This window comes from Pseudophryne corroboree, chromosome 9 (assembly GCF_028390025.1).
Source record: "Pseudophryne corroboree isolate aPseCor3 chromosome 9, aPseCor3.hap2, whole genome shotgun sequence".
NCBI lineage: Eukaryota > Metazoa > Chordata > Amphibia > Anura > Myobatrachidae > Pseudophryne > Pseudophryne corroboree.
In genome coordinates this window covers 456,903,364-456,929,820 of record NC_086452.1, presented here as the reverse complement: position 1 = coordinate 456,929,820, position 26,457 = coordinate 456,903,364, and the positions used below count along the sequence as shown (strand labels likewise).

Below are 26,457 nucleotides of genomic sequence, written 5' to 3'. Positions count from 1 at the left end.
AGCACTCCAACCCGTTACCAACTTACCAACACGGGGGAGCGACAGCCGACAGCTTCACAGGTAATAGGCTACCAACCCGTGCAGAGAGGACTTCCCTCAGGGAAGCCACAATGCCCACTGTGCAATGCCCAAGGCAATACATTATGTAGGCGGTGGAGCCAGCTATTCACCCGGCTGCTCCTCTGGCTCTGGCAGTTTATGGGGAACTAGGTGCTGTGATATCATGATGATGCAAATTCTAAGTTTTATCATTTACTTGAGGCCACCATTTATGTTCGTCGTTAATTGCAGCCATCACGCTTTGCGCATCTTTAGTTACAACGCTTTGCGCATCTTTAGTTACAACCAGCTGCTGTAGGTACAGATTCTCAGAGTATGGCCTCCAGTGCATGCAATTAGGCGCCTGACAACCAGTTATGTGACACGCCCGTGACTCTCTCATACCACGCCATAAGATGGGCCACTCACCTCCCAGTCACTGTCCAGGAACGCCCAATAAATCCTAGGACCGTGCATTCACAACTGAGACTGTGCGCATGGTCGGACGAATGCGCTGTGTGATGTTTTAGGGATAAAGGGGGACATGTACTAAGCCGTGATAAAAGTGGTGAAGTGAGCCAGTGGAGAAGTTGCCCATGGCCACCAATCAGCTGCTCTGTACATTTTTATAGTATGCAAATTATAAATGTTACGGCAATGCTGATTGGTTGCCATGGGCAACTTCTCCACTGGCTCACTTCTCCACTTTTATCACTGCTTAGTACATCTCCACCTAAGACGTATGTGTAGTTGAAAACTTGCATGAACAACAGTATTGTGTCTGACTCATAATTAGGCCAATCGGATCTCTATCTCTCACTATCTCTCTCAGAAGCTGGGACTTGTAGTTCCACAACAACTGGAGAGCCACTGGGTGCCTAAGCCTGATCTAAAAGCCTCTTAGCTGGCTAGATATTCCTAAATGGATGAAAAGAACCAAACAAACTGTACGTCTGTTACAATGTAGTCCTGCACTTAGGGCCATGTTTGTATGGACTTGCACAGAGGCAGCGTAGCGTCTGTAGGAGATAGACGCATCCTGTCAGCATTAGCGAGGATCCGAGTGCATCGCCTGAGGACGCAGCCTCGAAGAACCATCAAAACCATCGGTCACGATTCGCAATGGTTACAGGCAACTGAAGCTGAAGCTTACTCAGGCTGGCGGTAGGATCCAGACACCGCGGTCCAGGAAGTCTGCGTCCGACGACACAGACCCTGGACCCGTCACGCCTTCATCACGGGGGCAATAGGCCTGTTTTAAAGAACGGTGCCGCTCATATAGGAAGGAGGATACAGGGATGATCTCTGCTCACCTTGAACATTACGGCTAAATTATATCCCCAAACGAACATATCTTTATTGACAAATAATGATGATGAGTTACGGCGTCTCGTTAGTCCTTATTACCAACCCAAACGCCTCTAACCAGGACAGTGAGGGTTAATGGAATTCCTTTTTGTCCGGGACAGCCTGAGAAATGGTTCCTGGCCTACAGGAAACTAAAAGGGCCATTTCCTGTTATGAAGGTCATGAGGTTACTCCGCTGCTATGGCAGAGCGCATACATGGATAGGAAGCGGTGACAGTCCCGGCTTAGTGCTGGCGTTGCACATCTCCAGCTGGGGGGCTGCTTATTGTGCGCCCATCTCATTCTGCAGCAGCTCCATGAAATTACAGAGTCTCAGTCAGACATGGTACTGTGCAATTACATTTATCAGTCATTGCCGCAAAACATGACAAAAAGTATTGTTGAGCTGAGTAATACTTCGCCAGACGGGTGTCTGTAGATATGCACATACCTGAGGCAGGTAGCCGGCTGTGTACAGGGGATCTGAAAGGCCAGATTTCATATTTCAGTTCCAAAAACAAATTCAAAATATTTATAATACTTTTAGAAATGTCTTTCATCCACCGACACGTGTTAAATAGGCTTCAAAGGCTTGCAGGACCTTATCACATGCGGCGTCTCTGCTGGTGATAGTTGTTTGTACAGTGTAGTGAGATAAAGCTCTGTTGTTGATAATACAGAGCACTGGAGCAAATCCGTCCAGGCCTGGAGGGGGGTTTCAGGGCAACTGGAAACCCCCCTCCACCACTGCCACCTGTATTTACCCATGGATAGGTGGATAAGTATTTCCAGTTAAACAGCCACTAGACTCTTCAGGCACTTATAATACCCTTAAAATTAACTGTAGGAAGTATAAACCCTCTTCTATTGTAATGCCCCTATTATCATCTGTCACTGATTATCATGATATAGTCAGAGCCAGACAGCTGACCGCAGTACGCGCTTCTCTAGGAGCAGCTTCCCACACTCCGCAGCCTCATGCCAGCGCAGTAACATAATGCTCATCATTCATGTCATTGCCATTCATTGTACATCAATCTGATTTAATATACACCCAGCAACACACAGCATTGCCTTAAATTTGGATTTTTTTTTTTCTATTTGTAGCTCACAGTCTTAAAGGGACACTGTCATTGTCTTTTATTCATTTTAATGCTTTTATGGTAATTACAATTTACTTTTCGTATATGTTTTTCCTTTATGCACAATTTGTATTTCACTCACAGTTGTCTACTCTCCAGGGGTGTCTGGGAGACGTCTAACTTGGAGGAGACCTTCCAGACTCCCCACTGGGTGGGCACAACCCTCAAGAGCACTTACCTACTTCAAGGTGGGTATGCAAACAGGATCATCCCTCCATAAACAGTCAGATACTAAGGGGAACATTTACTAAGCAGTGATAAAAGCAGAGAAGTGAGCCAGTGGAGAAATTTCCCCATCAACCAATAAGCAGCTCTGTATCATTTTATAGTATGCAAATTATAGATGTTACTTCAGTGCTGATTGGTTGCCATGGGCAACTTCTCCACTGGCTCACTTCTCCGCTCTTATCACTGCTTAGTAAATGTCCCCCTAAATGGCCAAAGGTATCTCACGCCTCCTGATGCATTACTGATCCAAAATGCATCCAAGGACACAGTATCGGATCATATGTGACACTATCGGCTGGCTGCATGACCACCCATAGGTTCGCAGCTGCTACCTAGAGGCCAGGAAATCTCCATCTTCTGGCAACGATCCTGGGCCTCGTCCCTCTCTTGCAACAGCGGCAACAACGTTCTTCTATCACATCTGAAATAACCCCAGTGTGTACGGGCTATCATTCTGTAGAGGGGTTTCCAAATGTTTTATTTTACAGCAATTGTCGTCAGCTCATGAGGGATGCATATGTAATACCTGTACGTCAGACATATGCAGGCCCAATTATCACAGAAAGCAACTTACCAGGTTCTCTGTCTCTGGTGCGATGATTGACCAATCCAATCCACAGACACATACAGGAGACTGGGTAAGAAAATCTGCAGCCACTGAGCACGTGCAGCCGCTCTATTCCACCCTTTGTACTGCATACAGTGGCCACTGGCCAGGCTGTGGGAAAGGGGTGTTTCAGGGCAACTGGAGCCCCCCTCCCTCCCGCGTTTCCCCATGACACTCAATTCTATTCTCACAGCCGGGGTGCCAGAGCAAGTCCCGGTAATTTTTTTTTAAATGAATGATTTTAGGGAAAATCAACTCTATAGAAATCAATGCATTCCATTTTCAATCCCGTCATTGAATAGCAAAACCCGGCGGCTGCAGAAAAAAAAACGGCCTTAGTTGAATTCCCCCCTAAATGTTTTCATTTTGTACTTATTAAGTAACTGCCCCCCTCTTTCTCTGCACCCTCCCCCATTTTATATAAATGATAAAGTTCTTTGTGTTGTCTACTGACAATAAGGCTAAAAGTGAAATCTTTAGTGATGAGCGGGTTCGGTTCCTCGGAATCCGAACCCCCCCGAACTTCACCCATTTTACACGGGTCCGAGGCAGACTCGGATCCTCCCGCCTTGCTCGGTTAACCCGAGCGCGCCCGAACATCATCATCCTGCTGTCGGATTCTCGCGAGATTCGTATTCTATATAAGGAGCCGCACGTCGCCGCCATTTTCACTCGTGCATTGGAGATGATAGGGAGAGAACGTGTGCAGCGTTCTCAGTTGTGTTCAGTGTGCTGCAAATATCTGTGCTCTTTGTGCTGCAAATATCTGTGCTCAGTGTGCTTGCAAATATCTGTGCTCAGTGTGTTGAAAATATCTACGTTCTCTGCCTGAAAAACGCTCCATATCTGTGCTCAGTGTGCTGCAAATATCTGTGCTCAGTGTGCTTTATTGTGGGGACTGGGGACCACCAGTATTATAGTAGGAGGACAGTGCAGAGTTTTGCTGACCAGTGACCAGTGACCACCAGTATTATACGTTCTCTGCCTGAAAAATGCTCCATATCTGTGCTGCATTGTAGTATATAGTAGGAGTACAGTGCAGAATTTTGCTGACCAGTGACCACCAGTATTATATCAGTACGGTACAGTAGTCCACTGCTCTACCTACCTCTGTGTCGTCAAGTATACTATCCATCCATACCTGTGGTGCATTTTAGTTGTTGTGCGCAGTATATATAGTAGGAGGACAGTGCAGAATTTTGCTGACCACCAGTATATAATATATAGCAGTACGGTACAGTAGGCCACTGCTCTACCTACCTCTGTGTCGTCAAGTATACTATCCATCCATACCTGTGGTGCATTGTAGTTGTTGTGCGCAGTATATATAGTAGGAGGACAGTGCAGAATTTTGCTGACCACCAGTATATAATATATAGCAGTACGGTACAGTAGGCCACTGCTCTACCTATGTCTGTGTCGTCAAGTACACTATCCATCCATACCTGTGGTGCATTTTAGTTGTTGTGCGCAGTATATATAGTAGGAGGACAGTGCATAATTTTGCTGACCACCAGTATATAATATATAGCAGTACGGTACAGTAGGCCACTGCTCTACCTACCTCTGTGTCGTCAAGTATACTATCCATCCATACCTGTGGTGCATTTTAGTTGTTGTGCGCAGTATATATAGTAGGAGGACAGTGCATAATTTTGCTGACCACCAGTATATAATATATAGCAGTACGGTACAGTAGGCCACTGCTCTACCTACCTCTGTGTCGTCAAGTATACTATCCATCCATACCTGTGGTGCATTTTAGTTGTTGTGCGCAGTATATATAGTAGGAGGACAGTGCAGAATTTTGCTGACCACCAGTATGTAATATATAGCAGTACGGTACAGTAGGCCACTGCTCTACCTCTGTGTCGTCAAGTATACTACAAAAGTTCAGTAAAATGACCCAAAAATCTAAATTAAAAGGGTCTGATGAGAAGCGTAAACTTGCCAATATGTCATTTACGACACGAAGTGGCAAGGAACGGCTGAAGCCCTGGCCTATGTTCATGGTTCAGATTGTTCAGAATGTTCAGATTCACATGAGGATGGAAGCACTCATCCTCTCGCTAAAAAACTGCAGTGCCACTCCTAGATGGGCCAGGTGTTTGTGTCGGCCACTTGCGTGTCGCTTAGCTTAGTCACACAGCTACCTCATTGCACCTCTTTTTTTCTTTTAGATTATGTGCTGTTTGGGGACTATTTTTTAAATCTGCCATCCTGTCTGACACTGCAGTGCCACTCCTAGATGGGCCAGGTGTTTTTGTCAGCCACTTGGGTCGCTTAGCTTAGTCACACAGCTACCTCATTGCACCACTTTTTTTCTTTGCATCATGTGCTGTTTGGGGACTATTTTTTAAATCTGCCATCCTGTCTGACACTGCAGTGCCACTCCTAAATGAGCCAGGTGTTTGTGTCGGCCACTTGTGTCGCTTAGCTTAGCCATCCAGCGACCTTGGTGCACCTCTTTTTTTCTTTGCATCATGTGCTGTTTGGGGACTATTTTTTAAATCTGCCATCCTGTCTGACACTGCAGTGCCACTCCTAGATGGGCCAGGTGTTTGTGTCGGCCACTTGTGTCGCTTAGCTTAGTCACACAGCTACCTCATTGCACCTCTTTTTTTCTCTGCATCATGTGCTGTGTGGGGACTATTTTTTAAATCTGCCATCCTGTCTGAGACTGCAGTGCCACTCCTAGATGGGCCAGGTGTTTGTGTCGGCCACTTGGGTCGCTTAGCTTAGTCACACAACTACCTCATTGCACCTCTTTTTTTCTTTGCATCATGTGCTGTTTGGGGACTATTTTTTAAATCTGCCATCCTGTCTGAGACTGCAGTGCCACTCCTAGATGGGCCAGGTGTTTGTGTCGGCCACTTGGGTCGCTTAGCTTAGTCATCCAGCGACCTCGGTGCAAATTTTAGGACTAAAAATAATATTGTGAGGTGTGAGGTGTTCAGAATAGACTGGAAATGAGTGGAAATTATGGTTATTGAGGTTAATAATACTATGGGATCAAAATGACCCCCAAATTCTATGATTTAAGCTGTTTTTGAGGGGGTTTTGTACAAAAATACCCGAATCCAAAACACACCCAAATCCGACAAAAAAATTTCAGGGAGGTTTTGCCAAAACGCGTCCGAATCCAAAACCAAAACACAAAACCCGAAAAATGTCCGTTGCACATCACTAGAAATCTTTATGCTAAAACATCATTGCGGAATGCGGACCCATGTCATAAGATATGCAGCCCTCATAATGTGTATCGGCAATACGCCTGCCCTACGCTGGGTACAGGAGATCTCAGAGAAATTGGCATCTTCGCGGATTACTCATGACTCACGGCACTGCCATGACACTTCCACGCGTTTCACCCCGGTGCCGCCCAGTTCACATCCAGACATATTTTACGGGTGCAAAAAGATGGCGGAAATACGTCCGAATCACACATACGAGAAATGTTCCAAACCCTTTCCTGCATATCTGATTGGTTGGCCAGTTCAGCCATTAAAATGGTTAATCCCATAGATTGTCTAATACACATAGGTTACATCTACCCTGGTCTGGTTGTAACGCTGAAGGTATGTTCCTATCCCACCTGGTTAGAGAAAGGCTCACGTGGCCAAGCGGTAAATCATTTTTGAGGTGTGTTTTTTTATGAACCTATGGAGACCAATGCTATCAGATAGCGTCCTGTGCCGCCATGTCACTTTATAAAGTGCGCTGGTTTTACAGCATTCTTCTTTAGTGTCCATTGTTCCTAATGACAGCCCCAGTACAGCTGTTATCTAAAGTAAACAACAGGGTGGGGGGTAATATCCTAATTGTCTACGCTATCCCTCAATTTAGGAGCTTGTTCCAGGGAACCAGACAGTGGAAATGTGTATGGGAAGATAAACAATCACAGAAACACAATATCTGACGGCAGAAACGAGGCACGAGGCTCATCTAGCCTGCCTTGGTTTAGTCCTTAAAAATGTAGGGGTCTATTTACTGGTATCCGTTCACATGGTCGACCATGTTATGGTCGACAGTCATTAGGTCGACCACTATTGGTCGACATTGACATGGTCGACATGGACACATGGTCGACACATGAAAATGGTCGACACATGAAAGGTCAACATATGAAAAGGTCGACATGAGTTTTTTTACTTTTTTTTCTTTTGGGGAACTTTTCCATACTTTATGATCCACATGGACTACGATTGGAACGGTAAAGTGTGCCGAGCGAAGCGGTAGCAGAGCGAAGGCACCATGCCCGAAGCATGGCGAGCGAAGCGAGCCATGCGAGGGGACGCGGTGCACTAATTGGGGTTCCCAGTCACTTTACGCAAAAAACGACACCAAAAAAAGTAAAAAAACTCATGTCGACCTTTTCATGTGTCGACCTTTCATGTGTCGACCATTTTCAAGTGTCGACCATGTGTCCATGTCGACCATGTCAATGTCGACCAATAGTGGTCGACCTAATGACTGTCGACCATAACATGGTCGACCATTCATACCGGAACCCTATTTACTAAGCCTTGGAGAGAGATAAAATGAACTGAGATAAAAGTACTAGCCAATCAGCTCCTAACTGCCATTTTTCAAACACAACCTGCAACATGACAGTTGGGAGCTGGTTATCTCCGTCCGTTTTATCTTTCTCCAAGGCTTAGTAAATAGACACCTTAGACCAGAGGTTCTCAAACTCGGTCCTCGGGAGCCCACACAGTGCATGTTTTGCAGGTAACCCAGCAGGTGCACAGGTGTATTAATTACTCAATGACACATTTTAAAAGGTCCACATGTGGAGCTAATTATTTCACTTGCGATTCTGTGGGGAGACCTGCAAAACATGCACTGTGTGGGCCCCTGAGGACCGAGTTTGAGAACCTCTGCCTTAGACCCTATTTGATCCTTAGTTTGAAGCAAATTTAATATGCTCCTTCCCCCAAACCCAACAATTATTAAGCCACCCCACACACACAAAAATAAACCTGCGGAAACATCGGTTTCCACATGACCTATCAATGCTATGTAAGCTTGACCCACACAGATTGCTTTACGCATACTTACGCATACTTACCTACTCTCTCGGAACCTCCTGGAGACTTCCTCTGACATATCACTAGGAAGTGGGCAGGATGGGGAGAATAATGGCAAGAATCGCAGTCTGTGGAGAGGGGGAGGGGCCAATATAAATGATGATGATCATGTGAGCAGCCCCGCCCCCTTTCGCATATCCGGTTTCCGGCAAGTATGGCTTTATATCTATCTCAAGCATGTTTCAGCTATGCAATGAATATATCTGTAAAAAACAGCACTTAGGGCTTGCTGGTTAGTCGTATTGCGCGGTGTGCATGCCCTGCCTGTAGATGTGTAGACGTGTGCATATCTGCCAGAAATACACTTTTTTTGTGTTGATTTATTTTTCTTTTCTTTTTCTTTGAAGTAATTTGCACCCATTTTACAAATAACTTCATCAGCCACTTACTGAAGTGTTAAATATTAAAGTTTGTTGTTTTTTTCTTCATTTTGTTGCTAGTGTCACTTTAATGGCCTAATTATATACACAAACTTTCATTTCACACTACAAAATAACTATTGTTGCATGATTATTTCCTCCTTTTCCTCCTCCTCCTTCTCCTCCTCTTCCCCTTTGGTGGAGCTGAAGTGGTATTTACCTCATTTGTGTGTGTATTTCATGACTATGATCATGTTTTGTCAATATAGTAAATGATTGCTGGCCGTTAAATCCTAATGACAGGCTGAGAGGTGATGCCAGGTGTTTACCGACATCGATGCAGCTGTCTCTCCATTCCCGAAATCCTTTCTCCACTGAAAACTAAAGCGGTTGGGCACAAGAGATTTCCATGATAATAATATAGGGTAAAGCTGGGCACACACCGAGCACCGCGCAATGTAATGTAACCATATATCATATATCCGTACACACTATACGATCGGCTGTACAACCACGCAAAATATCATAGCAAGCTTAATGTAACAACACCATATTGTCTGAGACATTGTCCCATTTGATGTGCAGCACAAAAAATTGATGATGAGACCACTCAATTCATCACTGAATTTGGGTGTAAACACTATACGATGGTCGTTACAATCTGTCTCAAATGGTTAGATCGGCCAGTATATCGTATAGTGTGTACCCACCTTAAGTCTTGGTGGCTGATGGCCCGTTGGTCAGTCCCAGCAATAATATGGCCCAAATTGCTGTAGCCTCTGTTATAAAACATCAGGTAAGTAACAGGAGCCAACACACCTTCATGGCATTTTACCAGTGTCGGAATGGGGCATGAAGGGCCCACCAGGGGAATGCAGTTGTAGGGACCCATGTTCAGGGGTGTGGTCAGTCTCCATAGGGGGTGTGTCCAGCTGCTACAGAGGCTTGACTAACCATTATAGAGTGTATGGTCTGGTCCCCTTGAGAAATATTTCAAGTTTAAGTATAGTATGTATAATGTATAATTCAAGTGCACAGTCTGGAACTTGATCCCTAGAGGAGGCGGTGGACCCCCCCCCCCCAAGGCAGTGGGTCCAACCGGGGGTTTCCGCTGTACCCCTGTGGGCCAGTCCGACCCTTCATTTTACTATATCTGTATTTCGCCCAATGAGTACCTCATATAGCCCTGCAGTCCTAAAGGTTGGACTGATAAACTGCGTATTAACACAAAGGTACAATATATTGGCGCAGTGTCCTGCACATGTAGCAGGTAGGTATTATGAGTACTGTAAATGACTATATTTGAATATTCTGTGTCATTCCACAATATATTGACTCATACTGAATGAGGTTGGAGCCTATATAATAAACGCATTGGGCCTTATTCTGAGTCAATCTGAAACACAATTTGAGATTTTTTCTTGTCTCAAGTTGTGATTTTCTGCACTGTGTGCGTGCAGCTTTTTACAATCCGTCTTTAACATGACTTGGGGGGGGCGGAGACCTGGGCTGTAGTGGGTGAGGACAGAAAGTGGGTGTGCAGTAAGAACAACAGAACAATAAGGGCGTGTTTTGGGCATGTAGTTTGGAGTTAAGACAAACATGGACATGGAAAAGTCTTGTTCGCAGCCTCCGGGAGGGGTCTGACCTAAGTCAGGTCTGACGGTATCCGGTCTTCATGTTGGCCACACTTAGGTCATTAAATCAACCACTATTGGTCGACATGCATTAGGATGACATGGTCTTTAGGTCGACATGATCAGTGTGTCGACATGGCAACAGTCGACATGTGAAAAAGGTCAACATGAGTTTTCTTTAAAAAAAAAAAAGAATAATTTTTTCAACTTTTTTTTACTTTACGATCCACGTGGACTACGATTGGGAATAGTAACCTGTGCCGAACGCAGCGGTAGCGGAGCGAGGAACCTTGCCCGAAGTGCGCAGGGACACGGTGCACTAATTGGGGTTCCCGGTCACTGTACGGAGGCAACGACACCCAAAAAATGAAGAAGAATAAAACAACAAAAAACGAATGTTGACCTTTTTCCATGTTGACATTTTCCGTGTCGATCTCATGACCATGTTGACCTATTTTAGGTGTCAACCTGCTCACTGCCGACTCATAGTGGTCGACCTAATGACTGTTGACCTAGTTGGGGTCGACCCAAGGAACCAAACCCAGGTCTGACCCTGGTTGTCAGATATAGAGACTGATTCATGCACAATTGGGGACGGGGATGCCTGCACATACATTTATCAGTGTTGAAATGAAAATGAATACATAAATACATGAATAACATTTGCGCTTACTTAGCGTAGCAAGTCAGAAGCTCCAATCCACTTGGGTACTTATTAGCGCCACAGTCCGGCCATTAACTTCTATATATTTCCATTATGTGCTGGGATTTTCATCATTTCAGCACTGTCGGTGAAGGCACGCCTCCTGTCGCTGTTCAGACTCATCTCAGGTATGTACGACAGTCGCATCCAATGGGAGGGAGTCACAGCCAAGGGTAGAGAGATGCAGCACAAGATTTGTGTATGCAAGTGACGGAGAATAGGTCGCAGAGAAGCGATTTTTTAGAAGAACTGCAAAATGTGATTGTATTTGTGTCAGACTCTGTATAAGGAATCTGCAACCATTACCTTAATTACAGCTAAAGCCAAGATTTAATTTAAAATACCGACAGGGGTGAGTTAAGGGTGTTCTACTCTCTCTCCACCCCCCTAACCCTAACACTCCCTACCCGCAGCCTAACCCTAACCTCCCCCCTTTGTGCCTAACCCTAACCCCCCCCCCGGAGGTGCCTAAACCTAACCCCCCCATCCCTGCTGCCTAACCCTAACCCTCCGAGGGGGGTGCCTAACCCTAACCCTCCTACTCGCAGCCAAACCCTAACTCCAGGGGACGCAGCCTAACCCTAACCCTCCTACTCGCAGCCAAACCCTAACTCCAGGGGACGCAGCCTAACCCTAACCCTCCTCCCCGCAGCCTAACCCTAACTCCCGGGGACGCAGCCTAACCCTAACCCTCCTCCCCGCAGCCTAACCCTAACTCCCGGGGACGCAGCCTAACCCTAACCCTCCTCCCCGCAGCCTAACCCTAACTCCCGGGGACGCAGCCTAACCCTAACCCTCCTCTTTGCAGCCTAACCCTAACTCCCGGGGATGCAGCCTAACCCTAACCCTCCTCTTCGCAGCCTAACCCTAACCACCCCGGTAAGCAGCCTAAACATAACCCCTCGCGGCTTACCTCTGCAACGTTGCGGTGCCTTCTCGTTCGGGATCCTGGTAGTCGGGACTCCAGCACCGGGATGTTGCCCCCATTCTAAATGCTGGTGTCGGCATTCAGACTAGTGTCGGGATCCCGGCGTCTGTATTCTGACTGGGGTTGGTCCCGCCAGCGGCTCTGCCAACCAATATACCATTATAACTTATAAAATTTCACAATTTATTACATGTAATTCGAAATATTGCATCTATGCAATTAAATGCTCATGCAATAAAATATACGTAGGAAAAACTACTAGGACATTAAAAGTGAGGTGGTCGGAGCAGGTTAGAAATATAAAAGAAGGAAATGAAGGTCATCCTTTCTCCAAACATTTCAAGGAGGTCCATAATTGCTCTGTGAAACGTATTACACAATTTGGGGGCATAGAACAGGTAAAAGAAATTGGCGATGCAATAATAGAGATATCCGGAAGCCAACCAGAGCCGCTGACGGGACCATCCCTAGCGCCGTGGTTGGCTTGTTTCTGAGGAACTCAATACTTTACTGACAGATGTTGGATATTTGAACAAGGAATTACCGATGAAAAAATCAAGCAATCTTCATTTGAGGGGTTAAGGACTGAGTATTGACATATGCCTATTGGAATAGGATATTTCTATTTGCATTAAGTCTCAAACTACATTTTAAACATGACGCGTTTCGCACCTTCCAGTTGTACTTCCTGATGAAACGCTTTGAGAAGTACCACATGTAAAAAAGATGGTCCAGGTGTCTTAACTCCCACAATTCACTTGACCTAACCAAGGTGAGCATATGACGCAATAAGCCATTGTCCTTATCGCGCAGGTGGAGCATTCTTGTAACACACAACTATGCAGGAGGCCACTGTGGGGGGAGCAGGTGTCCAGGGGACTTCCCAAAATTTGGAATGCTCCCGAATGTTCCAGGAGAGTATTCAAGTACAGTTCTAAGATGCGACATAATACCTACTTTTATCTACAGACTGTGTTTCGTGATCTACTGTGTCAACACATTGTTTGAACTTAAAGACTCAATTCAGGAAAGTCTTGGTTTAATCGATTTAGGATAAGGAACCGGAGACCCTTGCACCCCACCAACAGGAAATCTCGTGTATATTCACCCACCATTATCTTATAAAGCAAACAGGTCATCGTCGCCAGATATAAATATTCCCGAAATATATAATTATTGCTCCCCCCACTCAATCCATGCAGACCCCTATTGGCATAGGTGGTCATTCCGAGTTGATCGCTAGCTGTAATCATTCGCTGTGCAGCGTTGAGGCAAAAAACTGTATTTCTGCGCATGCGGCACAATGCGCATGCGCGACGTATTATTACAACGAACTATGTAGTTTCACACGGGATCCGGTCTGAAGATCGACAGTGTCTAGGTCGACAATGTTTAGGTCGACCACTATAGGTCGACAGCCACTATGTCGACATGGATGGAAGGTTGACAGGGTTTCTAGGTCGACATGTGCTAGGTCGACAGGTCTAAAGGTCGACAGGTCTAAAGGTCGACATGAGTTTAAAAAAAAAAAAATTGGGGATTTTTTCATACTTAACGATCCACGTGGACTACGATTGGAACGGTAAAGTGTGCCGAGCGAAGCGGTAGCGGAGCGAAGGCACCATGCCCGAAGCATGGCGAGCGAAGCGAGCCATGCGAGGGGACGCGGTGCACTAATTTGGGATCCCGGTCACTCTACGAAGAAAACGACACCAAAAAAAATAAAATTCCTCATGTCGACCTTTAGACCTGTCGACCTAGCACATGTCGACCTAGAAACCCTGTCGACCTTCCATCCATGTCGACCTAGTGACTGTCGACCTATAGTGGTCGACCTAAACATTGTCGACCTAGATACTGTCGATAAAACGAACCACACCCGTTTCACACAGGGTCTAGCGATGCTTTTCAGTCGCACTGGCTGCCGCAGAGTGATTGACATGAAGGGGGCGTTTCTGGGTGTCAACTGACCATTTTCAGGGAGTGTTCGGAAAAACGCAGGCGTGCCAGGAAAAGCGCAGGCATGGCTGGGCGAACGCAGGGCGTTTGTGACGTCAAAATAGGAACTGAACAGTCTGAAGTGATCGCAAGCGCTGAGTAGGTTTTGAGCTACTCTGAGACTGCACAAAAAAGCTTTGTAGCCGCTCTGCGATCCTTTCGTTCGCACTTCTGCTAAGCTAAAATACACTCCCAGTGGGAGGCGGCATAGCGTTTGCACGGCTGCTAAAAACTGCTAGCGAGCGAACAACTCGGAATGACCCCCATTAGCGGGTATTGAGGAAACAGTGCGAGAGATATTCACTGCGTTTCCTTCAGCACCCAAAGGGTTAAAGATTTGCCCATCGCCATCCAATCAGCCCTGTAATACTTTTACTTCTTATTATTCTGCGACTTGTTAGTAAATGAAATATTTATGTCCAGCATGTCGGAGGTGACTGATTTCATGTGGGAATTAGCTGTTCAGCTGCAAGTCACCAGCACGAAACAAGTAATGTAATTCAAAGACTTGTCATTTATTGTGTAGGGTGGGGAGGGGGGGATTCAATTAATTCCACCCACTTTCAATCCCCAACAATTTATAGTAAACACGCTTCACTTTGCCCGGGATACAGCTCTGATAATTACACAGGATACAAGTCTTATGAAAAACTCCACACGTATCTAATAATCATTTCCAGGACGCAGTGACTTTTTAGTGTTGGCAGGTTCTGCATTGATTTTATGGCATCCACACAACACAAAAAAACTATTTCACCCAATCCAATATTCCCAACCTGAGCAGAAACACAATCAGGCACGCTGGACAATACTAGGTCTGGCCTGGAAATGTTCTCCAATCATCCTCCTGTTTGCATAGGTATACTGTAATATATTAAAAATAACAGTGTCATTACTTCTATGTGTCTTCATGCAAAATATATGTATTTCCCCCAAAACTTTTCTTTCCAATTAAGTATAATAGCAAGTGCTCAATTTCCGGTACCTGTAATGGACGCTTGTGTACAGTGGCAAACGCAAGATTTTTAGGGAGGGGGGGTTTCCAAATTTGCGGCAGTCTAAAGGATCGATAGAAGAACCTAGTAATTCACTGGATATTATATGGAATACAGTATTAATATCTAACACTCTAGATGGTTTATAGTATAGAAATGATATAAATAAGATAAGTGATCAGGAAAAGTTACAACATACCATAATAAATAAAGACAGAAAAATAATAGAACCAGTACTGTACTTTCTAAGCACACATTCTCCCACCTCATGGTAAGGCTCCTGTCTTTTCTTCCTGGTAGCTACTCTCTGGTTCAGTGCACTGATTGAGGACTCAACCACTGGGCATGTGCAGCAGCTCTGTTCTGTCCCCTAAACTGCATGATGTGGCGGCAGTTCTAGTAATTGTATTAAATACCATTGCTATTGTAATGATTTGACCCACTTGCACCAGGGACCCAAATCCCCCCACCCCCACCCCCCCTGCATTTGCCTATGGTGTAGGTTTGAAAGTGACAATCTGATTGGACGCTTTTTGGACTCTTGTGGTCCTTTCAGTTAGATAGGGGGGTGGAGAGTGGGGTGGGGTCAGGGGCGGATTGAGAACAAAAAGCGGCCCTGGAAAAATTTGTACTAGTGGCCCCACATGGGCAGCACCAGAGGTGTAAGGTCTAGCCATGGGCATGGCAGCAGCACCCTCCCCCCAAACCCTTTCCAGATAGTGGGCATGTCCAGCATCAAGGGGGAAGTTAAAAAGAAATAAAATTAAATATTATGAGCACATTATATGACACACCTTCAGAATTTAGGAAACTATATAATTCTTTAGAAATATATATTTTCTTGCTTATTACACCAACCGTGTCCCAATCACTATTCACTCAATCTTATATGTCAGCCAAGCAGGCAGACAGAGCTTACACTAGATCATCTGCAATCACAGGCTAAGTGGCAAAGTCATTTTCATATATGCAAATTATTTTGCATCTTATTCATTATGTCTATAAAAAGGACCACATGTCCTCAAACAAAACAGGCCCCGCGGGTGCGTCGGCCCACCGTGAATCTTCCCTGTGAACCCTATGGCCAATCCGCCTTTGGGTGGGGTCATGGCTCCAGCAAAAGATTACAGGTAGGGCTTGAACTATGCTTTTGGACAAATGTTAAAGATTGGGGTAGGTAGGTTTATACGGTATGTTTGGCAGGGTTCATTGTGTTTTGTCGACAGGGATAATATGTCAGCACAGTGGGTAAGTTTGCCCCAGTTGCCCCTAGGCAAGAAAAAGATTGGTGCCCCCCCCCCCCCCCCTTGTATATCATTCGTAAGCCAATAAGATACCGTTTTGAGATCCGAGTAAAACCGAACCCGCTCATCTCTAATTCTAACTATATGAAGCTACTACAAAACCCGTTGCAACTAGACAGATCTATGTAGTGGTCCAACCACACACTACATAGATCTACTCAGTCACTCACAATGCTGATTATTTCTCTGACAATTAATTTGCAAGTGTCATACCCAGGATTAGAACCCACAACCTATTACACTTGAAGCATGCACCTTACTGATGGAGATATCTGCTGTTGCATAGGAAGTATGAGAATTCTAACTATATGAAGTTACGTGTAATTGTCAGAGAAATAACTTCATATAGTTAGAATTCTCATGCTTTCTTTATAGGAGCAAATAGCTTCATCAGTAAGGTGTCTGCTTCCAGTATATCTATAATAAAGAGGGTGTGATTTGTAAGGTGCAGTGACTAGTGGGGAAGTCGGTTACGGAAGAGATACTGGCTGCTGTCAATTAAATTAATTGATTAATGTCGCTGAAAACACGGAACAGGAGGAGAGGTGCCCCCCTTCAAAGCAGGAGCCCGGCGGCAGGTGACTCCGTTGCCTCCCAGAGTTCTGCCTCTGTGTCAGCAAACAGAATGCCGAAATGTTCAACACGTCGACGACCACAATATTGAAATGAGAAAATGCTGCCAATGAATAAATGTTGACATGATCAAAATGTTGACAGGTGCTTATGTCGTCACCCAATTTTCAGCCTAAAAAAGCAACATAAGGTACATTAAAACGTAACTTTTTCTATAGGTACATAAAAAAAAAGTAATATAGAGTGTAAGCTCCCGCAGGGTCTGATGTGAGTGACAGACATACTTACTGTAAAAGCGCTGGGTAATATGTATGCACTGTATACAAAAGTGGTAATAAATAATAATTACTGTAAAGCAGGTGCACTTTCCTGGTATGTGTAACAATCAGACATCATTCAGACACTGCTAGAGTGACCAGTTACACAGATCCCTACGGTCTGTTGCAGGGCCGGCCCGAGGCCAAATTATTTGATAAGCAAATAAATACTTTGGCGTCCACCTAAGCACTTTTGCAGGAGGCGTGGTCTCATTGTAAAAGCCCAGTTGTAGTGCCCCTAACACATTTGCCCACTGTATAAGTGCCCCTTACACATTTTTCCACTGTATAAGTGCCCGTTACACATTTGCCCACTGTATAAGTGCCCCTTACACATTTGCCCACTGTATAAGTGCCCCTTACACATTTGCCCACTGTATAAGTGCCTCTTACACATTTGCACACTATATAAGTGCCCCTTACACATCTGCCCACTGTATAAGTGCCCCTTACACATTTTTCCACTGTATAAGTGCCCCTTACACATTTGCCCACTGTATAAGTGCCCCTTACACATTTGCCCACTGTATAAGTGCCCCTTACACATTTGCCCACTGTATAAGTGCCCCTTACACATTTGCCTACTATATAAGTGCCCCTTACACATTTGCACACTATATAAGTGCTCCTTACACATTTGCCCACTATATAAATTCCCCTTACATATTTTGCCCACTTTTATACTCCCCCTTACATATTAATCTAATCAAAGTACTGTATTACCTGATATGCCTCCTGTGCCCGGAGACTCGCAAAGCAGTCAGTGGTGTTGGCAGCTCCGCCATGCCCGGCACCGCACTATAGTACCAGAAGAAGAAGAATCTCAAAATAAATTATCGCTCTTAGTAGCCGGACAGCAAGGGCTTCTGGGAGCGGTAGTTTATTTTGCATGTACAGTAATGTGAAGAATCTCAAAATAAACTACCGCCCCTAGCAGCCCTTGCTTCTGGAAGCAAGGGATTCTGGGAGCAGTAGTTTCTTTTACTTTTCTTCACATTACTGTAGTGGGGTGCGCTGTCGGACATAGCGCGGCGGCGCCAACATCACTGCCTGCTCGGAGAGTGTCCAGGCAGGTGCTACATATCAGGGTGTATCAGGAATGGCCAGTGTTACACATACGGCTGGCGCAGCTGAGTAGGGCGCCCTTCTCTATGCTGCGCCTTACTCAGCTGCGTAACCAGCGTATGCGTAAAACCAGCCCTGGTCTGTTGGCACTCTCTGGGTAACATGCTGAATTTCCTGACAAATTCCCCGTATAGCACAATAAAGTGTCAGTAAATGTAATCTATTGCCATAAAATCTTTTGTAACATATATATGACTTTTAATTACTTTTTATTTACTGGTTTGCCCTTTGCAGCCAAGACAAGCAGCTGAGACATACATAATACATAAAGGGAGGTTGTCTGAGTGGTGAATTTCCCATTAGGCATTTGAGGCAGGTGCCTAGGGGCGCCATTTGATGGGGGGCTGCACTTGGATGCTTGTAGTACTCTCAGACTGAAATTGACCAGTAACTGTAAAATATATCCACACTACTGTACCATACGTCATCTTGAGTGGAGTGTAAAGAGATAGGACTGCCCTTGTAAGCTGTCCTATTTAGTAAATATACATACGTAATTAAAAATAAAACAAAATGTCAAAGTTCATATTTTTTTAATTATTATATTAAATTGCCAATCATCACGTGAGGGCTATACCCAATCAATGAAAATAATACGATTAGGCGGAGGGGGGAAACCGTTACTGTTGTACCATGGCCCTAACTGTGTGGAGTTTGTATATTCTCCCCGTACTTGCGTGGGTTTCCTCCGGGTACTCCGGTTTCCTCCCGCAATCAAAAAATATACTGGTAGGTTAATTGGGTGTCAACAAAAAATTAACCCTAGTGTGAATGTGTCTGTATGTACATGTGATAGGGAATATAGATTGTAAGCTCCACTGGGGCAGGGACTGATGTGAATGGTCAAATATTCTCTGTACAGCGCTGCAGAATATGTGTGCGCTATATAAATAACTGGTAATAAATAAATAGGGGCGCCATGACCCCTACAAAATCCGCCACTGCATATAGCGCACTATTTCTTTCATACTAGAAACAGTCCAGGTATGTATGCTACAGATTGTATAAAAATACTGTATATAGCACTTCAATCCTACACCTTGTCTGTGACAGCATATGCACAATCATCCTCTCTTCACATGTCTACATGTACAGTATACAGATATATAGACAGGGGTTAAAGTGGGGGGGGGGGAACGAGGTGGAACTGAGTTCCACCACCTGTAATGGTAGGGGGAATTAGTCCCACCATCTCCATTGCCCTTCACAGTAATTCCAACAGAAAAGCCCACCCCATCATCTGCGTCAATCGATGCTACAGGCGGCACTAGTGTTGCTGATGAGCTGCAGCCACCTACTCCTTCCTCATGTCCTGGTGCCTCCATGGTCCTCCTCCATGAGTTCCACCACCTCACCAGGACCACTTTAAGCCCTGTATATAGATATATGTAATCTCTCTCAGTCTCTGTGTGTATATATATATACACACACACACACACACACACACACACACACACACACACACACACACACACACACACACACACACACACACACACACACACACACACACACAGAGAGATATATATAGATAGAGATATCTAACTATTATATATATATAGAGAGATAGATGATAGATAGATAGATAGATAGATAGATAGATAGATAGATAGATAGATAGATAGATAGAGCACCAAAACACTGTATTCTAGTGAGTGCCTGTGTCATCGACTATAATATAACCCATGAGAAGCAGGGGGTGTAGCTCCGGAATAACAGGAGTGTGTCCCTATAATGAGATCACACTGCAGCTTGCATTTGGAGGGGAGCCGCCAGCCGGAGGACACGTGATCCACAACGAAGTGTCCCTTTAAATCTCAGTCCCGGCTGCTGGCTGGTCCCCTCTCCTCCTCCTCCTGCTGCTCCTGCCGGGACCTGATGACAGTCACATAGGGGGGGTCTGACTGAGCGCCCACCTCCCAGAGAATGGTGTAAGCACAGGGGGGGAGCAGCTCCATAACTTCTCCGGAGCGAGGAAGATGAGCACAGGTTAGTACATGGCTGTGTTACATTATATGTATTATACAGTGTGGCTGTGTATCAGTCTTACTGTATAACAATGCAGATCAGAGGCAGTAGCACAATCAGTGGTGTCTTTACTGCAGTTCATGATTTATTCAGACATATTTCTTACATATTGATATACTTGTTTTACCCGATGTCTCTCTGCTTAGAGTGTGAGCTCTGCGGGTTAGTGGTGTCCTCATCACTTTTATTTTACTGTTAATTATTCATTACACCGTTTTAGTGTATTTCTATTGTATGTATACAACTACTCACTTACTGTAGTTCTTGTGTATGTATGCAACTACTCACTGTATTTCTAGTGTATGTATGGAACTACTCACTCTATTTCTAGTATATGTATGGAACTACTTACTGTATTTCTAGTGTATGTATGCAACTACTCACTCTATTTCAAGTGTATGTATGGAACTACTCACTGTATTTCTAGTATATGTATGGAACTACTTACTGTATTTCTAGTGTATGTATGCAACTACTCACTGTATTTCTAGCGTATGTATGCAACTACTCACTGTATTTCTAGTGTATGTATGGAACTACTCACTGTATTTCTAGTATATGTATGGAACTACTTACTGTATTTCTAGTATATGTATGGAACTACTTACTGTATTTCTAGTGTATGTATGCAACTACTCACTTACTGTAGTTCTAGTGTATGTATACAACTACTCACTTACTGTATTTCTGGTGTATGTATGCAACTACTCACTTACTGTAGTTCTAGTGTATGTATGTAACTACTCACTGTATTTCTAGTATACAGTATGTATGGAACTACTTACTGTATTTCTAGTGTATGTATGCAACTACTCACTTACTGTAGTTCTAGTGAATGTATGCAACTACTCACTTACTGTAGTTCTAGTGAATGTATGTAACTACTCACTGTATTTCTAGTATACAGTATGTATGGAACTACTTACTGTATTTGTAGTGTATGTATGCAACTACTCACTATTTCTAGTGTATGTATGCAACTACTCATTTACTGTAGTTCTAGTGAATGTATGCAACTACTCACTTACTGTAGTTCTAGTGAATGTATGTAACTACTCACTGTATTTCTAGTATACAGTATGTATGGAACTACTTACTGTATTTCTAGTGTATGTATGCAACTACTCACTATTTCTAGTGTATGTATGCAACTACTCACTTACTGTAGTTCTAGTGAATGTATGCAACTACTCTATTTCTGGTGTACGTATGCAACTACTCACTGTATTTTTAGTGTATGTATGCAACTACTCACTGTATTTCTAGGGAATGTATGCAACTACTCACTGTATATCTAGTGAATGTCCTCACTTACTGTATTTCTAGTGAATATATGCAACTACTCACATGGTGTATGTATGCAACTACTCACTGTATTTCTGGTGTATGTATGCAACTACTCACTGTATTTCTGGTGTATGTATGCAACTACTCACTTACTGTATTTCTGGTGTATGTATGCAACTACTCACTGTATTTCTAGTGAATGTCCTCACTTACTGTATTTCTAGTGAATGTATGCAACTACTCACATGGTGTATGTATGCAACTACTCACTGTATTTCTGGTGTATGTATGCAACTACTCACTTACTGTGTTTCTAGTGTATGTATGCAACTACTCACTTACTGTGTTTCTAGTGTATGTATGCAACTACTCACTTACTGTGTTTCTAGTGTATGTATGCAACTACTCACTTACTGTATTTCTGGTGTATGTATGCAACTACTCACTTACTGTGTTTCTAGTGTATGTATGCAACTATTCACTTACTGTGTTTCTAGTGTATGCATGCAACTACTCACTTACTGTGTTTCTAGTGTATGTATGCAACTACTCACTTACTGTGTTTCTAGTGTATGTATGCAACTACTCACTTACTGTGTTTCTAGTGTATGTATGCAACTACTCACTTACTGTATTTCTAGTGTATGTATGCAACTACTCACTTACTGTATGGTTGGAGATAGGACTGAGTGATAGGTGATCCACCAAATACTGTACTGTATACTGTCTTCAGAACTTTTGCATGGACGTTTTTCTGCCGAATCAGTAGACACGGGTATTGCAGTAAGGGGACCAACTCATTGCAGAGGGGACACCTAACTACAATGGATCTTGTGTAGCTGCAGCGTACAGTGTTTCCACAAAATACATATATTGCATTAGTTAAGGTGCATACACACAGTGCGATTCTTGCTAAAGGCCAATTTTGACTTTGCGATTTTCCATGAACTCCCCGGAGCCCAGAACCACCGATATTGACTATACACACCGTGCAATTTTGGCTATGTACAATTTTGACTATACTAGAAACTAGATTGTACACAATACAGTCAAAATTGCCATGCCTGCGCAGTCTAATTTTTATTGTGATACCGACCCTGCGGGACCACGCATCGGTATCGCAAATGTGTACACATGGTGCGATATGTGCTAAGTTTTCTTACGATATTGACTATTTAGTCAAAATCGTAAGCAAACATCGCACCGTGTGTATGCACCTTTACAATTGCTGTGCAGTATCTGTCCAATTTAGAGATCTATCTATCTATCTATCTATCTATCTATCTATCTATCTATCTATCTATCTGTATGTATCTATATTTGTATATATAATATAAATATATATAAAACAACAGCAAGTTCAACACTTACCATAGTAAGCTCCCTCACCTTAATATAGATAGATAGATAGATAGATAGATAGATAGATAGATAGATAGATAGATAGATAGATATTGCAAAGTTTTGCAAATTGTAGTCATTGTGCATTGTGAACATAATCATATAGATGGTGGGTGCTTTTGTGGCCATGCTGTATGAGACTTTTATATCTCCTTGCTGTATTTTATGAATTTGTTGTGCAGTTAGATGTGGTCCGTGCTTTGTGGGCCCAGAGATACTGTAATACAACGCAAGCTTCACACTTGTGCTTGAAATTCCCTTTGGGGAATCACAAACAAAAGGCTTATTTATTCATCTCTACATAGTGAATCAATTCTTAATGATACAGGTGCACCTCTGAACGTAAAACCATTAATCCCCATTTATGTGTTAGCCGGCTGCAAAAATGGTCCAGTGCCAGCAGGGGGCAGCATGACAGTTCTGCCGATGCCTCTAGTGTTCCTGTCTTGAGGACAGACCCTCTCTGAGTGTATCCCTGAGATTAGGGAGTGGGTCATAGTAACAGGATGTAGCTTACAGGCCCATTTCTTCCTTCCTGCCATTCTGTGTTCTTTTTTTTTTTTTGTAACTCTTTAGCTGCTGAGCCTGGCATTGTATTGTTAATATGAACTTTAAAAATGTGCATTATTCAGCAGCAAAGTCTCAGAGCCCCTTTGCTTAAAGATTCAATGAAGCAGCTCAGTCGTGTTTGTGTTATGGAGCAGACGTGAAGGATCAGTTTTAATCATGAGAATTGAACATTTATTTATTTATTATTATTACCAGTTAGTTATATAGCGCACACATATTCCGCAGCGCTTTACAGAGAATATTTGGCCATTCACATCAGTCCCTGCCCCAGTGGAGCTTACACTTTATATTCCCTACCACATGTACACACAGACACATTCACGCTGAAGATGTACACCGTATACTGATCGCAGAGGTTACAGTTTATAGTTTTTGTTATACAGTATTTGAAGAAATAAATACATATATGTTTTATCTTACTTATCCTTTTGGGCAGAGGTTTCCAAACTCCGTCATCAAGGCACCCTCACTAGTCCAGGTTTTAAGGAAATCCATGGTAGCGCATAGGTGACTTAATTAGTACTTCAGTCAATTTAATTTAATCATCTGTGCTCAACCTTGGATATCCTTAAAACCTGTACTGTTAGAGTGCCTTGAGGACCGGGTTTGGGAACCAGTGCTTTAGGGCAATCATAGATTTGCAGTCACTATCATCCGTTTTAATGAGCCCCATGCGTATCATTATTGTAACGCTGTGAGATCCGTGATGTTTAATGAGAGGTAACTGTAGTCAGTAGTCAGGCCTGGATACATCCAGTAAGTCAGGCCCGGATACATCCCATTAAGTCAGGCACGGATACATCCAGTAAGTCAGGCCCGGATACATCCAGTAAGTCAGGCCCGGATACATCCAGTAAGTCAGGTCCGGATACATCCAGTAAGTCAGGCCCGGATACATCCAGTAAGTCAGGCCCGGATACATCCCAATAAGTCAGGTACGGATACATCCAGTAAGACAGGTCTGGATACATCCAGTAAGTCAGGCCCGGATACATCCAGTAAGTCAGGCCCAGATACATTCCAATAAGTCAGGCCCGGATACATGCCAGTAAGACAGGCCCGGATACATCCAGTAAGTCAGGCCCGGATACATCCCAGTAAGTTAGGCCCGGATACATGCCAGTAAGACAGGCTTGGATATAACCCAGTAAGACAGGCCCAGATACATCCCAGTAAGTCAGCCCTCAATACATCCCAGTAAGACAGGCGTGGATGGATACATCCCAGTAAGTCAGGCCTGGATACATCCCAGTAAGACAAGCCTGGATACATCCCAGTAAGACAGGCCTGGATACATCCCAGTAAGACAGGCCTGGATACATCCCAGTAAGTCAGGCCTGATACATCCCAGTAAGTCAGGCCTGGATACATCCCAGTAAGACAGGCCTTGATACATCCCAGTAAGATAGGCCCGGATACATCCAGTAAGTCAGGCCCGGATATATCCCAGTAAGTCAGCCCTGGATACATCCCAGTAAGTCAGCCCTGGATACATCCCAGTAAGTCAGAGCTGGATACATCCCAGAAAGTCAGCCCTGGATACATCCCGTTAGTCAGGCCCGGATACATCCCAGTAAGTCAGACCCGGATACATCCCAGTAAGACATGCATGGATACATCCCAGAAAGTCAGCCCTGGATACATCCCGTTAGTCAGGCCCGGATACATCCCAGTAAGTCAGACCCGGATACATCCCAGTAAGACATGCATGGATACATCCCAGTAAATCAGCTCTCAATACAACCCAGTAAGTCAGGCCCAGATACATCCCAGTAAGTCAGACCCGGATACATCCCAGTAAGACATACATGGATACATCCCAGTAAGCCAGGCCCAGATACACCCCGATGCAAAGAGTGTATTTATATTGACACAAAGGTTATCAAATAAGGATTTATTTTTACAAAAGCCTTAGGGGTCTATTCATGAAGCAGTGAAAACTGTGGAGAAGTGAGCAAGTGGAGAAGAACCAATCAGCATTGAAGTAACATTTATAATTTGCATACTATAAAATTATACAGAGCAGCTGATAGGTTGCCATGGGCAACTTCTCCACTGGCTCACTTCTCCACTCTTTTCACTGCTTCATGAATTGACCCCTTGGTGACCTAAAATGATTAAACACTATGTTTAGTAAAGGTTACATGAAGGTGCACACCAGCTGTTGAACTAATTTCAATATTGTACACATCTGAAAACTGCCATTGTGGTCTGTCCCATGTCTCAACTACTCCTTTGCTGTATTGTCCCTCCCGGTATCCATGACTTATTATTTTCCCGTACCCTTTCCTGATATTTTCTGACCTTTTTTGCAATACGTATTTAAAGCGCTTCTATAAAGGTCCTTTTACTGACGTCTCCTAGTTGTGATTTTATGATAATAAATGGATCACATGTTATCATGGAGTTTTTATTCAAGGCTGATACAAGTTCTGCCCGGCTGAGCCCAACAGAGAGAATGTCACAGAATGTTGTTATGCGCAGGAAGTGACCTCAGTGACTAATTATTTCTTGTCCTACATAACTTCCTGCCAACAATCAGACTGAAAGCGCCATGGTGTTTACTAGGAAGCAAGATCAGATGTCCCCAGAGCACAGGAAGGAAACATTTCCCTGGAGACTAACCCCCAAGATTCATTTGGGGCATTTCAACTTTTCTGTGAAAGGATTTTGAATAAATGAACGATACAAAAAAAAAAACCTCGTTGGTAAAAAGAGATTTAAAAAAAAGAAATATACATTTAATTACTTTATAACCGCAGATTTAATATTACGCATG

The 26,457-nt window shown here is 43.9% G+C and overlaps 1 protein-coding gene and 1 long non-coding RNA gene across 6 annotated transcripts in view; one reads left to right on the top strand and one right to left on the bottom strand.

Annotated features, from left to right (window-relative positions):
* Nucleotides 1–8,948: 8,948 nt before the first annotated feature.
* LOC134958554 (uncharacterized) overlaps nucleotides 8,949–26,457 on the bottom strand; it is a 101,265-nt gene continuing 83,756 nt past the window's right edge. Inside the window, exons 2-4 of one of the 2 annotated variants that reach the window (XR_010187059.1) lie at nucleotides 12,066–12,221; nucleotides 11,123–11,401; nucleotides 8,949–9,193 (exon numbers count right to left, since the gene is read on the bottom strand). This is a non-coding gene — a long non-coding RNA (uncharacterized LOC134958554). Of the gene's footprint in view, nucleotides 9,194–11,058; nucleotides 11,402–12,065; nucleotides 12,222–26,457 lie in introns of those variants that run through there. The other variant, XR_010187058.1, reaches the window with a different exon arrangement.
* The window catches only part of FGD5 (FYVE, RhoGEF and PH domain containing 5), a 244,466-nt gene continuing 238,162 nt past the window's right edge, over nucleotides 20,154–26,457 (top strand). For 2 of the 4 annotated variants that reach the window (XM_063941238.1, XM_063941236.1), the window contains exon 1: nucleotides 20,155–20,381. In XM_063941238.1, coding sequence (XP_063797308.1) covers nucleotides 20,372–20,381 — 10 coding nt within the window. In that variant the 5' untranslated portion in view covers nucleotides 20,155–20,371. Of the gene's footprint in view, nucleotides 20,382–26,457 lie in introns of all 4 variants that reach the window. The other 2 variants (XM_063941237.1, XM_063941235.1) reach the window with 2 other exon arrangements.